General features: G+C 32.2%; 1 protein-coding gene across 1 annotated transcript in view; it reads left to right on the top strand.

Moving 5' to 3' along the window:
• The window catches only part of Tmprss11d (transmembrane serine protease 11D), a 57781-nt gene that overhangs the window by 23712 nt on the left and 18902 nt on the right, over positions 1–15167 (top strand). The window contains 2 exon segments of the mRNA XM_078020718.1: positions 6346–6413; positions 12865–13029. Coding sequence (XP_077876844.1) covers positions 6346–6413; positions 12865–13029 — 233 coding nt within the window.

Raw genomic sequence — 15167 nt, 5'->3', positions numbered from 1 at the left:
GGTATATTTCAATTGCTTGATTCTCTGCATATTTTCCTCTCTTGAATGGTGAAAGACGTGTTTATCTATGCTTTCTCCAAGTTAAATTGCTAATATACTGGTTCTAATCACATTTTCTTAAGTCATGAGTGACATATCATCTATAACAGTTTCTCAAGATTTTCCCTGATTTTGAAAAGTTTGAATTTGAACTTTGGTCAGGTATTTGGTAGAAAGTCCCATAATTTGGGTTTTCTGCTATTTTTTTTTCATATGGTGGGATTCTGGGTTTTGGGTAGGGAGACTATGGATACAAAGTGTCATTTTCATTACCTAATATTGAAGGCGTTCATTATTACTAAATTGATTTAGCACTGTCAACCTTGATTACTGGCTGAAGTGGTATTGGTCAAGTTTGCACAGTATAGTTATTCCTCCCATTTCCATATTATACTCTTTTTAGCAAGCAGCCCACATGTAAGGAGTAGAGGACAGAAGAGTTATGCTTTGAATATCTGAAGAATATTTGAAATTTTTCTGTTTATCTGTTGTCCTCCTGTATATAATTAAAATATTTATTTTAATGTCTGTGTTGGATTCTGGAAGTTCCCAAGTTTATACCTCCACCAGCAGATAACTATCAAGTATGCTTATTTCCCCACAGTATTAATATCAGGTGTTATAAATTATTTTAATTATAGCTAGTTCAACAAGTGAGAAATGATATTTCATAATTATTTTAGTTTGCATTTATTTGATTACCAGAGATTTAATCTGTTTCTATATACTAATAAATTATTTTTACAATTTTGTTTGTGAACTACTGATTATAACCTTGTCCAATTTTAATAGAGCCTTGTTTTTTAATATGAATTAGAAAAAACTTTTTGACTATTAAAATTTGTCTGTCATTCATGTTACACGTATTTCTATAATTTTCAGTCTTGTTTATAAGGTAGAGCTTATTATGCCAAGAAGAAGATTGAGTTTTCATATGAACCAAATTATCGATCCTCTTTATAATTTTTCTCTTTTGTGCCAAGAATGACTTTCTTCACCCTAAATATTTTTTAAGAATTCATTTATGTTTTCTTTCTGTACCTAATTATTTCAGCTATTAAAATTTATCTTTGATTCATTGGAATTTTTAAGGTAGAGATTCAACTTTTCCCCCCACAAATAACTAGATGATGGTCCCAAAACAATGTGTTGCATAGAGCAACTAATTTATCCATAATGTCACCTTTATCAAATGTTCAATTCTTCCTTTCTTTTTTCTGTACTCTACTCTTTTCCACTGATTAGTTTTTGTCTGACCTAGTACTAGATTATTTAGAGTACTGTGGCTTGATAATACATTTAATATTTCAAAATTTCTCTTGAAATCCAAAGGTCATACCATTTCCCAATGGTAACATGAGTGTCACAATTATCCTTGTCCCATAGATAATGTGGTAACAATGAGTTGTATAGTAGTCTTTATTCTATTATATTGAGAAATTTGCCCCTCTTTCTTATTCTGTTTATTCATTAGTAAAATAAAATAGTTGAACTAGATGATTTTTACTGTATATTCCCATTGAAAAAAATCTATGATTTTGTGATTTTTTTATGAGAGATATGCATGTCACGCATTCACCTATTTTTCTTACCCTGCCTCTCTCACCATTCCTTCTCTATACACTTTTTTGTTCATCATCCTCTTAACCACCATTAAATGGTAAAATTCCTCAAGGGTTTCACTTACACTCTCCCCTCCTCTCACACTATATTCTACCTTTAGATTATCTAATCCCTGTCCATTACTTTAAAACTTATATACAAATGACTTACTTTATCTACAGCTTAGACTTTTATCTGCTCTTCAGAGCTTTGTACCAAATTTCTAGGTTGCTCTCTTTCCATGGTTATTTCAAAACACCTCAAATATATTTTGCCCCAAATCAAATTTATAATGATTCCACTCCATCCTAAACTTTTCCAACAATCCCTTTTACAATTAATTATAATGCTTTTTATTCTGTTATCTCAACCTGAAACCTAGGATTCATCCTTAAAACACTTCAATCATTCCAAATAACCCACCCATCACCATGAAGAAAAACCTTTGAAAACGTGCCTAGCATTGTACTCATCATTAGGTGACAGGGTATTCTTTTGCTGTGCTGGAATTATGTGAAGTATGCTATCTATAAAAAGTCTCAAGCACACATAAAAATTGAGAAATAATTAAAATATCATGTTTCAAGGATTTTGAACATATTTCTTAAAAAACATATAAAATATAACATATTTTATTTGATTTGCAAGAATAACTAATTAGTAATAGAGAAAATGGAAAGCCTGATGCTTAATTTCAACAACCGTTGTATGATGGGTGAGAATGACAACTTAGGGTCATGGTTTATTAAGTTCTGGCAGTCATAAATGTCATACATTTGGACCACATTAACTATGTGGAAATGTTTTCAGCACTTAAAATCAAAGATTAAATGTAAACTGTAATCAGATCTTCAAATCATTTTTATAAACCCTGTCCAGTAATATCATAACCATGAAAATATTATCTTTAAAAGTGGAATTAAATACCTATTTTTTATAAGTTATCCTCTATTATTTCTAACTTTATGTTTTATAAAGTACATTGTTCATAATACATTATTATTACATGTATATAATTTAAAATTTATACTGTACAAATGCTTTGGCAATTCATGGATAAAATGTTTTACCCATAGGAGTGCATGATTAAAATATTATGTTTTGAACATGAGGTGTCCTTCTGAATCTCCTTTGAACACAGGAATATTCAGAGGTAAAATGACTAGATTATAAGAGCTGTAAGTTAATCAGTCCATTCTAGTTTAAATTGACTGATGAGGTGACAACTATAGTCAGGTGGGTAGTCAGATGGACATGGCTGGAGGAGATGGATTGATGGAAGTGTGCCCTGGAAGGGTGCAACTTTCCTGCAGCCCCATTCCCCTGCTCTCTCTCTCTACTTCCTGACCTCACCATGAGATAAGTATCTTTCCTCAGTTAGGTCCTTTCCACTGTGATGTGCTGTCTCTCCTTGCCCCATAGAAATGGAGTCAGCCATCTATGGGCTGAATCCTCTGTAACCATGAACCCCAAATAAATTTTCTTCCTCTAAGTTGTTCTTGTCAGGTGTTTTGGCTACAGCAATGATAAAGCTAACCAAGAGGATGAGGCAGGAGGATGGCAGGTTCAAAGCCATCGTCAGCAACTTAATGAGGCTATAAGCAACCTAGTGAGACCCTATCTCAAAATAAAAAAATAAAAATAAAAATGGCTGGGAATATGGCTCAGTGATTAAGTGACCTTGAGTTCAATCCCTGGCACACACACAAAAAAACTGAAACTAGTAGAGTAATAGATCATATAACCATATAAAAATATATCTTCCATCTTTTCCTTGAAAACAAGATTTCTAGACCTTCTGATTAAAGTTTAAAATAAAGAAGTGGAAAGTAAATAAGATCGCAAAAACATTATTACTATTATTCAGCTTGTAAGCAACACGAAAAACTATAAGTATCAAGTAACAAAGCTTGGAAGAGGGTGATTTATCTGACACATTTACATGTAGCTAATAAGTTTTTTTTTTCTCTCTGAAGATGAAAAACGTGCCAAAAATCTGTGTGTAGTTTTCCCCCTTTATATTACCTGCTCTGCTAACAAATTTAATGATATTCACTTTGTTAGAATTTACCTAATCCATATCTAACTAATCCTTATTGACTAAGAATATTACTGAGGTTGAGGATTCTAGACTACCTTAGAATACAAGAATAGTATTATCATCCTCAATCAGGAAGAAAATATAAAACAGGTCTTCCTTTTTTCATTGTTTATTTGTTTTTTGCCCAATGTAATAAAAAAGGTCAACAATATAGGTTACAAAATCAAATGAGTGTGGAAAGTAATTCATTTGAATAGATTAATACATTTGGAAGGAAGGAAAATGTACAAAGATTGAATGTCAAGCTTACTAAAAGTAGATACAATAGTCTCTGTGAGTTGCAACAGTCCAACTGTATATACATAAATCATTTTTACTTTTGACTACATTCCTTTTACAGATGGAGAAACTGAAAGGAAAAAAATAGTTACTCATTTCATTAAAGTTCTTTAGCAAGCTAAATCAAATTGTTTTCATCTATTGCCCTTTCTACTATTCCACTGGTATACTTTTCAAGTATCAACTCATTGATTTTCTAGCAATCATTTAATAAGTTCCAAAGATAAAGTCAATAACAAAATTTTCATCCACTCTGTGAAATATGTAATCTCATCTCTTCCTTTGTTTGGACATTCATGTCAACCAACTAATGGATTTTTAATGTTTATTATCTTAAGCATCTCTAAATGTCTTATAATGTTTTTCATACAATGAACATGTCAAAATTAAAGTGGATCTTTTACACTTTAATCCAGTAGAAACTTGCCTGTGCAATGTCCAATTATGAATTAAAATATAATAATAAGAAATATTTGTTTAAATTTTAGCTATTGCTTCAGCTTTATTTCAGTTTTTATATTCATTAAAGTCAAGTAAGATTAAATTTAAATCCTTTTATTGAAGTACCGTGTGTAATATACCACATTACTAAAAATATTAAAATACATCCTTCTATTTAGATAATTGGAATATAGAGCAAAGAATGACATCAATAGTTAATTCTAGGTGATAGAGTTTGGAGTGATTTTTTTTTCTTACTGCTTGCTAGTATTACTTGAATTTTAAAAAAGGAACTTGAATTATTTTAATAAAGTCAATCATTTCATTGTTCTAAAGAATATTCAAGGTCTCTTTGAGAAAAAAATTATCTTTTTAAACAACTGATTGGTCTGATATCAATCCACTGATAGGAATGGATTCAAAGTAAGATACATTGTGATATAATAGAAGTTGCATAAACTTTTGAAGAGGTGGCTTCAAATCCTGGCTAAATGTAATATTCGGCATACTATTTAATTCTCCCATCTTTACATTTTCATGTCCATTTCCATCAGGGTACTACTCACAATGCAAGCTTAAGTAATCCACTCTCCATTATAAAACTACAGCTGATCCTGCAACACAGTAAAACTATATCAGTTATAGCAGCACTCTTCCTTGACTGTAAGGCTAAATTTTATATTCCAAGACAGCTCATCATTTCTAAGACTGAGCAATGACTCAGGGAAATAGTTATGATTAGGTCAAAAAATTACCAAATAATGCTAAAAATAACCTGTTGAGCTTAGTCATAAATCAGAAATGACAAGGAAAAGACTGTCCTTTGCTTCTTTTCCCATTCTCTTCAGGCTTTCCATTGCTACTCACTTAATCTGCTTTAATCTAGTTTTATCCATTTTAGAAATAGCTGTTGGGTATCACACATGGTAACTTGTATGAGTGAACTTCTCTAGTGTTAATTTGGCTGTTACACCAATACCCTTAGAAACATCTGCCAAGTCCCTTAGAGAAGATAATGCTAAGTGAAGTCAGCCAAACCCCCCAAAAACAAATACCAAATGTTTTCTCTGATATAAGGAGGTTGACCCATAGTGGGATTGGGAGGAATAGATGAATTCTAGATAGGGAAGAGGGGTGGGAGGGAAAGAGAGGGAACATGGTATTAGCAAGGATGGTGGAATATGATGGACATCATTATACAAAGTACATGTATGAAGACTTGAATTGGGTGTCAACATACTTTATATACAAAGATACAAAAATTGAGGTATATATGTGTATTAAGAATTGTAATGCAAAAAAAAAAAAAGAATAGCATTACCATAGATTAGGTAAAGGGAAGTGAAGGAGGGGAAGGCAGGGAATGTGGGGATAAGAAAGATAGTAGAATGAAACAGATATTATTACTTTATGCATGTATGTGACTGTATGACCAATGTGATTCAACAATATGTATATACTCAGAAAAATTAGAAATTATATTCCATCTATGTATAATATATCAAAGTATATAAGTGCATTCTACTGTCATATATAACTAATTAAAACAAATTAAAAAATTTAAAATTCAAAAAAGAAACATTTGCCAAGTCACAAAACAAGCTCTCATGAAGTAAAATATCTGATGCAATTTGGATGAGGTCTAGTAAAGACACATGCTGTCACTATCATCTCTGCTTAATAGAGGAAGAAAAGCACAATACATTAAAAGGTTATAGAGCCTGCCTGAATCAATCCCATGCTTTTGTGATTAAACTGAAGTAAACTCAATTGAAAATTTAGGCCTCTATTCCTCATTAACTTAAGTCCTACATTGAAGGTTGGGAGAAAAGAAAGAAAGAAATGTAATTATAGAAAGTATTTTTTTCCTTGTATTTCTACAGATTGCTAAAACATTGCGAGAGTCAAATTTAAGAAATCAGTTCATGAGAGCTCATGTTGTCAAACTGAGGTGAGTGAAACTATAAGAAAAACTATATAAGCATAAATGAAATTTGTCACATTTGACTTTTGTTCATACCACAGATAATAAATGGCATGCTCATGAAGTTTACTGTAACAATATGAAAATAGAATCCTGGGCAACTTTTAAAAATTTCAAAAATATCCTATATGGCTTATTTGGCTACTAATATGAGTACCAAATGACTTCAGTTCTTAATGGAGAAGGAAGAAAAGATTCAGGGAAACTTGGAATAAAGGTACTATAATAGAGTCATCTGAATCCAGATGGCATTTACAATGCAGTCTACGTAAAATATGTCTCCTGCTTCAGTTCTGGGTATATTCATCCAATATCAGGATATGATAACCAACATCAGAAGTGGCTTTTTAATTTCATCTGGCTGGAATGCTGTAGTAAAAGGATGTTGCAGCCAAATCCATGACATTTCTGTCATGGACTAATACGAGCAGGAGTATGTGTACTAGGTTTTTACAGTTCCTGTCTTAGTTAAATATGTACATGTCCATATGATATTATTAGGTTGATCCTCTCCTCCAACTAATATAGTCACCTTGATTGACTGACCCTACCCAAAACATCTTAAATGTACACATTCTTAAATGTACTCAGTCCTTCAAATAATATACAAAAGTTCTTTGATAGGCAGAGAAATTATACTGTTCTTCTCAAGAACTCATTTATAAAAATTAAGTACATAGCTCTAGGTATTTTGGAAAATACCCTTCCCACAGACTGTTCCTACTACTTTAACTCCTGGGAGTTGAAAGTCTGTGGGAAGGGTATTTTCCAAAAGCATAATCATTTCACTGCATATTCACCTTAGTACATTGTTGTAAAAACATCTGTACCAGTTATTAATGCTCAACTGTTTAAGCCCTCAAAACTTATATGACTAAATCAACCATGTGAATTTCCTTTCCTTTGTTAATTTCACACTTACTATTCAATCTACTGCAATTTTGTTCTTGATGACACCACAGAATACACACTGCTCTTGCCAAGTTCAACAAAGACAGCCAAAGTACAAAATACAAATAAACCATATTAGCACTCCTCTTGCACCTCTCAACAGTATTTGGCACTGCTGCCTATCCATAATGCCATCCCTTGGTTCCTATGACCCTACTCAGCCTCAATTCTCCTCTTACTTCTCTAGCTGCTCCTCAATTTCCTTTGCCACCTCTTGTCCTTTCTCTGTACATTCCTCAAATATTATTGAACAGCAGGCTATACTGTGAGCCATGCATCTTCTCAGTTCACATTCTCTCTTTTCAATGGCTTTATCACCAATTATGTTTATTTGCCTCAAAGTTCTATCTCTGGGCCAGTCCTCTTTCATCTCTAGACACACAGAGTCATCTCTTGATACTACAACATGAATATCTTACAGACAACTCAACTTTAATATATCCAAACTTGAACCTATCATCACTCCTCAGATATGCTATTCTTCTAGCATTGCCTGTCTCCATCGATGACATCACCATCAACCTAGTTGCTCAAGAAAGAAATCAAGGACTCATCTTTAATTCCTACCTCTCTCTTAAACCCACACATCTCATCATTTAATCCTTAAAAGTTCTATTTTCTGACTATCTCCAAGATCTGTAACTCTTCTTCAAATACACTTCTATCATCCATTTTACTCCTGGAGTATGAGGTACCTCCAACCCTACAGTCTTACTCCACTCCACACTCCATGTAACAGAGAGAAAGATTTTTTAAAACAAAAATTCAAACATCCTATACCCAGAGTTAAAGCCTTCCTAATGGCAACTCTTCACTCATATTATATATGAGATTTTATACATATAAATATAACTATATATACACACATTATATATCTATATTAAAGATATATGTATTTTATACATATAAATATAACTATATATACACACATTATATATCTATATTAAAGATATATGTATTCTTTATATGTATGGACATATCAATTTATAGTATATGTAATATATATGCATCCTGATACATACATATATTTGAGATATACAAACACACATATATGTGAGATAAACACACACATATGTTATATACATACATTTCAAGAAGTTTATTAAACCTTCCTTTATCTGACTTCTTTTCTCATCTCCATATCCAGGGATGTCTTTCATTACTCTCCTTGTTCTTTATTCACTGGCCCCACTAAACTTCTTTCAGTTCTTCACTTTTGCTAACCTCTAGATCTTTGTAAAATCTGTCATCCTGTACCTGAAACTTTAATGCATACATATTCCCCTTCACATACACACCACTTTATCTTCTGCTTTAAAATACAGTATGTTGATAGAAAATTTGGAATAAAATAATACCAAAAACTCAGGAGACAATTACCATTGAAAAAATTTGTTATTCACAGTTTCCAAGAGGAATGGACATGCCATACTTGATTGAGGGTGGGAGGGCACATGGGAAGCAGAGGTCAGTCAGGAGGCAGAGGAGAGAGGAGCAATAGTAAGCAAAAGCCTCTGCTAAGGTTTCTGAATGAAGGAATGGTGAGGTAGGATAATCAGGTTTAAGATTGGCCAGTTTGAGCAGGGAAAGATGGTGCACACCTGTAATTCCAGCAGCTCAGGAGGCTAAAGTAGTAGGATGGCAGGTTCAAAGCCAGCCTCAAAAACTTAGCAACGCCTTAAGCAACTTAATGAGATTCTGTCCAAAAGTTAAAAATTAAAAAATAAGGGCTGAGGATATGGCTCAGTGGTTAAGTGCCCTGGTTCAATCCCTGTACAAAGTAAACACACACACACACACACACACACACACACACACACACACACATACACACACAGCCCAGATGTGATATTCATCATGAAGAAAAATAAAGGATAAGGAGATGAGGATTAGAGATAAACAGGAAGGTTGTTTTTTGTTGTTGTTGTTGTTTGTTTTGTTTTTATATGTTTGTTTTTAATAGGAGATGAACAGGAAAGTCTTCTCTGACAAAAATAAGCATTGCAAATATAAGGGGAAAAAAAGCATTCCCAGCAAAGAAACCAGCAAGTACTTGATGTGAGAACGTGTATGAGGTCATCAACAAACAGAAAGGATTGTAGCTATTATGGAATAAATAGGAGAAAGGTGTAGGAGATGAGCACCATCAGAGACCTCCCCAAACACAAGGTCATATAGGTCTTGTGGAACATAATAAAGGACTTTAGGTTTTACTCTGAATGAGATAGGAAACCAATTAATTTTAGCAACACTGATTTTAAATGATCTTTACACTGCTGCATGTAGCATTAATTGAGGAGGCAAGACTCAAAGCAGGAGAATTCATAGAGAAATTTCAATAATGTAAAATAGATATTTTGGTCACCTCGATTAGGATGATAGCAATGGTAGAAAAAAAGCAATGATAATGAGATTCAGATAAATCTTTAAAGTAGGCTTAATAGGGCTGGACGTTGACTGTGAAAGAAGATTCCATAATGGTTCTCTCATGCATGCTCCTATATTTTTATTGTATTTGAATATATTTATAGCTAACATAGAGTTGTTTTGAATGTTTTTCAACTTTATATAAATAGGATTATACATTATTTTCTATAAATTTTCTCAAATTTCTTTTTATGTGAATCAAGGTTAATACAGCTAAACCTAGTTGATTCATTTTTACTGTTGTACATTCATTTATTTTATTATGTTATTGAGTGAACATCCACAGTTTATTTATTCACTCAACATTCAATTTGTATTAACTTTTTTAATCTTTGGACATTCTAAGCAACCCTACAATAGGCATTCTTTACACATGCACATATGAGAAGGTTCATCAAGAATATATACCTAAACGTGTAATTTTTAGATCTTTAGTTTGGAATATCTTCAACTTAATTAGTTGATAAAGTATTCTTCAAAGTGCTTTAGGCAAAGTTGGTTTGATGCTTTCATATGCCTCTTGGTTTCCCCATCCCATCTTAATTGCCAATTCCAAATTACTATTAACTCCAGGAACTAATTTAATATTTACACTCAAATATTAAATAAGCACCTTCTTGTGCTTATTTCTATTACAAGTTTCTGTTCTCTTTCAATATTAGCTGTGACTGGGGTTCAGAGTTGTCATTCTCATTAATATTTAAGTTTGGATGAAGCAGTGACATTGAACATATAATTACAACTTTTTTGTCTAGCAACATGAAAGTAAATATTTTTTTAAAAAGCCCTTTCCATATACAATAACTGGAAATGTTAGATAAAGTATTACAATTTTCATTTCAAATGCAAGTTAAGCTCACATGAAGATGAAGAAAATCATTAATATCCCAAAATTTTAAAATGTGAATATTAAGTGATATATACTAAAACATTCAACAGACTTACATTTATATTAAGCAAATAATAACCACAAGAAAGCCAATGTAGCCATAGTAATATCAGACTTGAAATTTTAAAATGAAAAAAAAATTAACTAGGGATAAAGTAAAATGTTTAGACAAAAGAAATAGTTCATAAGGAAGATAAAATTCTTCTAAGCATATAGACACCTAATAATATGTCCTCAAAATATATTAAGCAAGGAGAAGCAAACAAATTCATAGCAGTGGATTTTATGAACATAAATATTAAGTTTAATAGGAAGGAACAGAATGAATCATCCAGACTCACAGACCTATATAAACAAAGTATCACAGAAGTGCAGACACAAACCTGAAAGACAATGGTTCATATGAAAAAAATAAAATCTCAAGCTCATACATACATAAGCTTAAAACCTGAATATTAACATCAAAAACTTAAAATTTTAACAAGAAAATATGGGAGAATAAAAGGATTTTTAAAATAAGACATTTTAGAATTGATTTTCCCTAACAAAGGATACTAAAAAGAAAGTGTAGTCAGGTAAGGTGGCACACATCTATAATTCCAACAGCTGGGGAGGTTGAGGTAGGAGGATTTCAAGTTCAAAGCCAACCTTGGCAGTTTAGTGAAGCCCTAAACAAAAAGTCAGTGAGACCCTAAATAAAATACAAAAAGTCTCTAAATAAAAATACAAAAAGTGCTAGGAATATGACTCAGTTGTTAAGCATCCCCGGGTTCAATCCTTGGTACCAAAAGAGAGAGAGAGAGAGAAAGAGAGAGAGAGAGAGAGAGAGAGAGAGAGAGAGAGAGAGAGAGAGAGAGAGAGAGAGAGAGAGAGAGACCGGGAGAGGAAGACAGAGAGGGAAAAGAAAAGAGAAGAAAGTGTAAAGATACATTATATACAAGGAGAATATGTCTGCAACCAAGAAAGTGGACAAATTATTGGTATCTATACTAATAATTAAATAAGAAAAAGACCAAGAAACAATAGAAAAAAATATGAATTTGTGACTCAAGGATGAGGGATCTTTAATGAATGATGAAAGTTATAAATAAATATTCAAAAAAGACTGCTTTGTATCAATTAATTTATTTGATCTTCATTATGACTCTACCAAAGAAGCACTTTGATTATCAGAGGAAACTGAGGCATGAAGAAATTAAGTAACTTGCTAGTGATTCCAGAGCTAATGGAAATTAGCATTGGGATTTGAATTTAGCCAGTTTTGATTCTAGAACCTATGTGATTTACTACTATAAAAGTAAAACTAAAGAATATCATTTTAACTCATTTAACTGTAAGAATTAAATTATAGCCTGATTATATCAAATATTAGTGAGGATATGGAACAATAGTGTCTCCCATACACTCTTGTTTGAGGTAGAAATTTCGACAAAGTCAAGTGGAGGTAATAGTTTATGTGGTAATTAATATGGTAACTAACATAATGTGCAATTTATCTAGGTTTTAGATAATCAGAACCTTTAACAAAGATATCAAGTTTCATTTCTAGGAATGAAGTATCTGTGGCTAATTGAAATGGGCTATAAAATCTTAACATATGACTATAAAAGTTAAAATTTGATGCTATAATCAGATGAATAGGTCTAAATTCCAAAAAAGTTAAATTCAACTTCTGTGTCACATAATCTTGAAATCTCCTGTTTGTAAGTTTGTTTAAGCAGATATTTGCTTAAGGAGATGAGGGTTTTTTTCAGATTGCTAAAGTCTAATAATAGCTAACATTACAGTGCACTTAGGATATGGTATGTACTTTTCCCCAAACTTTGTGCACAACTGTTTTATGTATGAGAAGTCATAGATACAGAAAGCTTAAGAAACTTAAGTAACTTAGCAAAAATCACACAGTAAAAGGCTATGACATTCCAACTTCAAAGCCTGCTATACTATGTGGTGAGTATAGTGTACTGTGCATTGAAATTGAATTTTGGGGAACAGAATTTTGATCTATTATTACTTATTCAAATACCATTATGTAACTGTTCTAAAGGCAAATTCCTCAAGTGAATTATTTTAAAAAGCTCAATCGAGAAGACTATATAAGCAGTATAAATATAATAATTATCCATTTAAAAATATCTTTATGGTTTACAGGCCAAATGGTAGTGGTGGTGTGATAGCAGATGTTGTCATGAAATTTCGATGCACTAGAGGTAACAATGGAGGATCAATGAAAGGCAGAGTTCAGGCTATTTTACAACAAATGCAGAATAACTCTGGAAACTTGGAAATAAATCCTTCAACTGGGATAACATGCAAGTACCATTTTTTTGTATACCATTTTATTTCAATATATCTCTGAAGTTTACTAATTCAAATTTAAATCTCTAATTAAAACAGAGGCTGGCTTTTCTTTCTTTAAAATTATTAACTTTATAAAAACAATATATTAAAAGCTAAATATATATAGTATATACCTTTCTAATATAAACATTCTATTTTTTTTTACTTTTCAATGATTTTTTTATCTTAAAACATACTGTTTTCTTTTTAAATGGAATAATTTTAACATGGGAGATCTCATTTCTAGTGTTCACATGAGGGCAGTATATTTTAATTTGTTCCAACATGCCTTTTTCCATTCTGTTTGAGACTTATATATAATAAAATGAGGTAAGAAAGCAAACTTGGTATTATATAAATTCACTATCTTGTTGAAATTACTTAGGTTGATCCTTTAAGGCAATGTTTGAACAGCAACTAATTTTAAAGTTAAGAATCTAAGATTTTCAGTTTCAGTTTTCTACTTTGTAAAATGGAAGCCTGTCCTGAAGTTTCAGGGCTACATAAGGAAATTGTGATAATTCTTCTTTTTAAAAAATGCATTGTTAATCCCAGTGGCTTGGGAGACTGAGGCAGGAGGATCACAAGTTCAAAGCCAAAGTGAGGCACTAAGCAACTCAGTGAGATCCTGTCTCTAAATAAAATACAAAATAGAGCTGAGGATGTGGCTCAGTGGTCAAGTGCCTCTGAGTTCAATCCCTGATTTTAAAAAAATGCATTTTTATTTTTAATTGACACACAGTAATTACACATACGTACGAGGTACATTGGCATTTTAGTATATGCATACAATGTACAATGATTATATCAGGGTAACTGGCATATCTATCACCTCAGACATGATATTTCTTTGTATTAGGGACATTTAAAATCTTATTAACTATTTTGAAATATTCAATTGTCAACATAGTTGTCCTACAATGCTACAGAACTTTAGAAATTATTTCTGTTATCCAGCTCCATCCCTGAACTCATTGTCTATAATTTCTCTATCTCTCTCTCTCTCCCCAACATCCTTTCTAGGACCTGGTAATCATTATTCTTTTGAAGTCAACTTTTGAACTTCCACAAATAAGTGAGAATATGCAGTATCTTTCTGTGCCTGACTTAATTTCACTTAAAATAACATCCTTTGGTTCTGTCCATACTGCTACAAATGACAGAATTTCATTTTTATGGGTGAATAATATTCTAATGTGTTTATATACCACACTTTTTCACATTCATCTGTTGATATATACCTACATTGATTCCCCATCTTTGCTATAGTGAACAGTGCTTCAGTAAACATGATTTTCAGATGTCACTTTAACAACTGATTTTATTTTCTTTGGATATATACCCAGTAGTGGGATAGCTGAATCACACAGTAGGTAGTTCTATTTCTAAGATTCTGAGCCACCTCTAGGCAGTCTTTCACAATGGATATATTAATTTATGTAACCATTTGTATGATTTTTGTTTGGATCCATTCTATTCCTTAAATTTCCTAAAGGCAAGAACTGTTCTGCTTTGTTCACTTTTTCTGTCCTTCTACCACCCAGTATCTAGTATAGAACAGTTATTCAATAACCAATTGTTGAATGACTGAAAGAAATGAATTACTTAATAAAGGATAACCCACCAACTTTGCCTTTTACTACTAGCTTAAGTAGCCATGATTTCCTCATAAGGAACTCAAAATTAAAAGGATTTTCATGGATCTCACACTGGGCTAGTATGCACCTGCTACAGCAGTACTAGTTGTTAAAGTATTAGAATGCTTTCCTGTTTGTTAGTAAACAATTAGACAGTGATTTTTTCCCAAGTTCTCCAAATGTCTCCATTCCCCACTATGGACTCTCTTCTCTTCTGCCTGCAACTAAAGAGTTAACCACATAGGAAAGAATTCAAAGGCACAGCTCCAACTCTATGGTCTGTGTTCTGCCTACTGATGCCCAAGCACCACGGTTACTTAAGCAACTGAATATTACTTCTGTTCTGACACATGAAGAAATTCTTTCAAAAGCACTTCCCAATGTTTATTCATTGTTTAGCATTATGTTACATAATGTGAGGATACAATGGTTACTTCCATCCCCCAAGACCCCATAATACAGTTGAAGCAAAAGACA

The sequence above is a fragment of the Ictidomys tridecemlineatus genome, chromosome 9 (assembly GCF_052094955.1).
Source record: "Ictidomys tridecemlineatus isolate mIctTri1 chromosome 9, mIctTri1.hap1, whole genome shotgun sequence".
NCBI classification, from domain to species: domain Eukaryota; kingdom Metazoa; phylum Chordata; class Mammalia; order Rodentia; family Sciuridae; genus Ictidomys; species Ictidomys tridecemlineatus.
The sequence above is the reverse complement of the archived record's forward strand: the minus strand, read 5'-3'. Positions and strand labels throughout refer to the sequence as shown.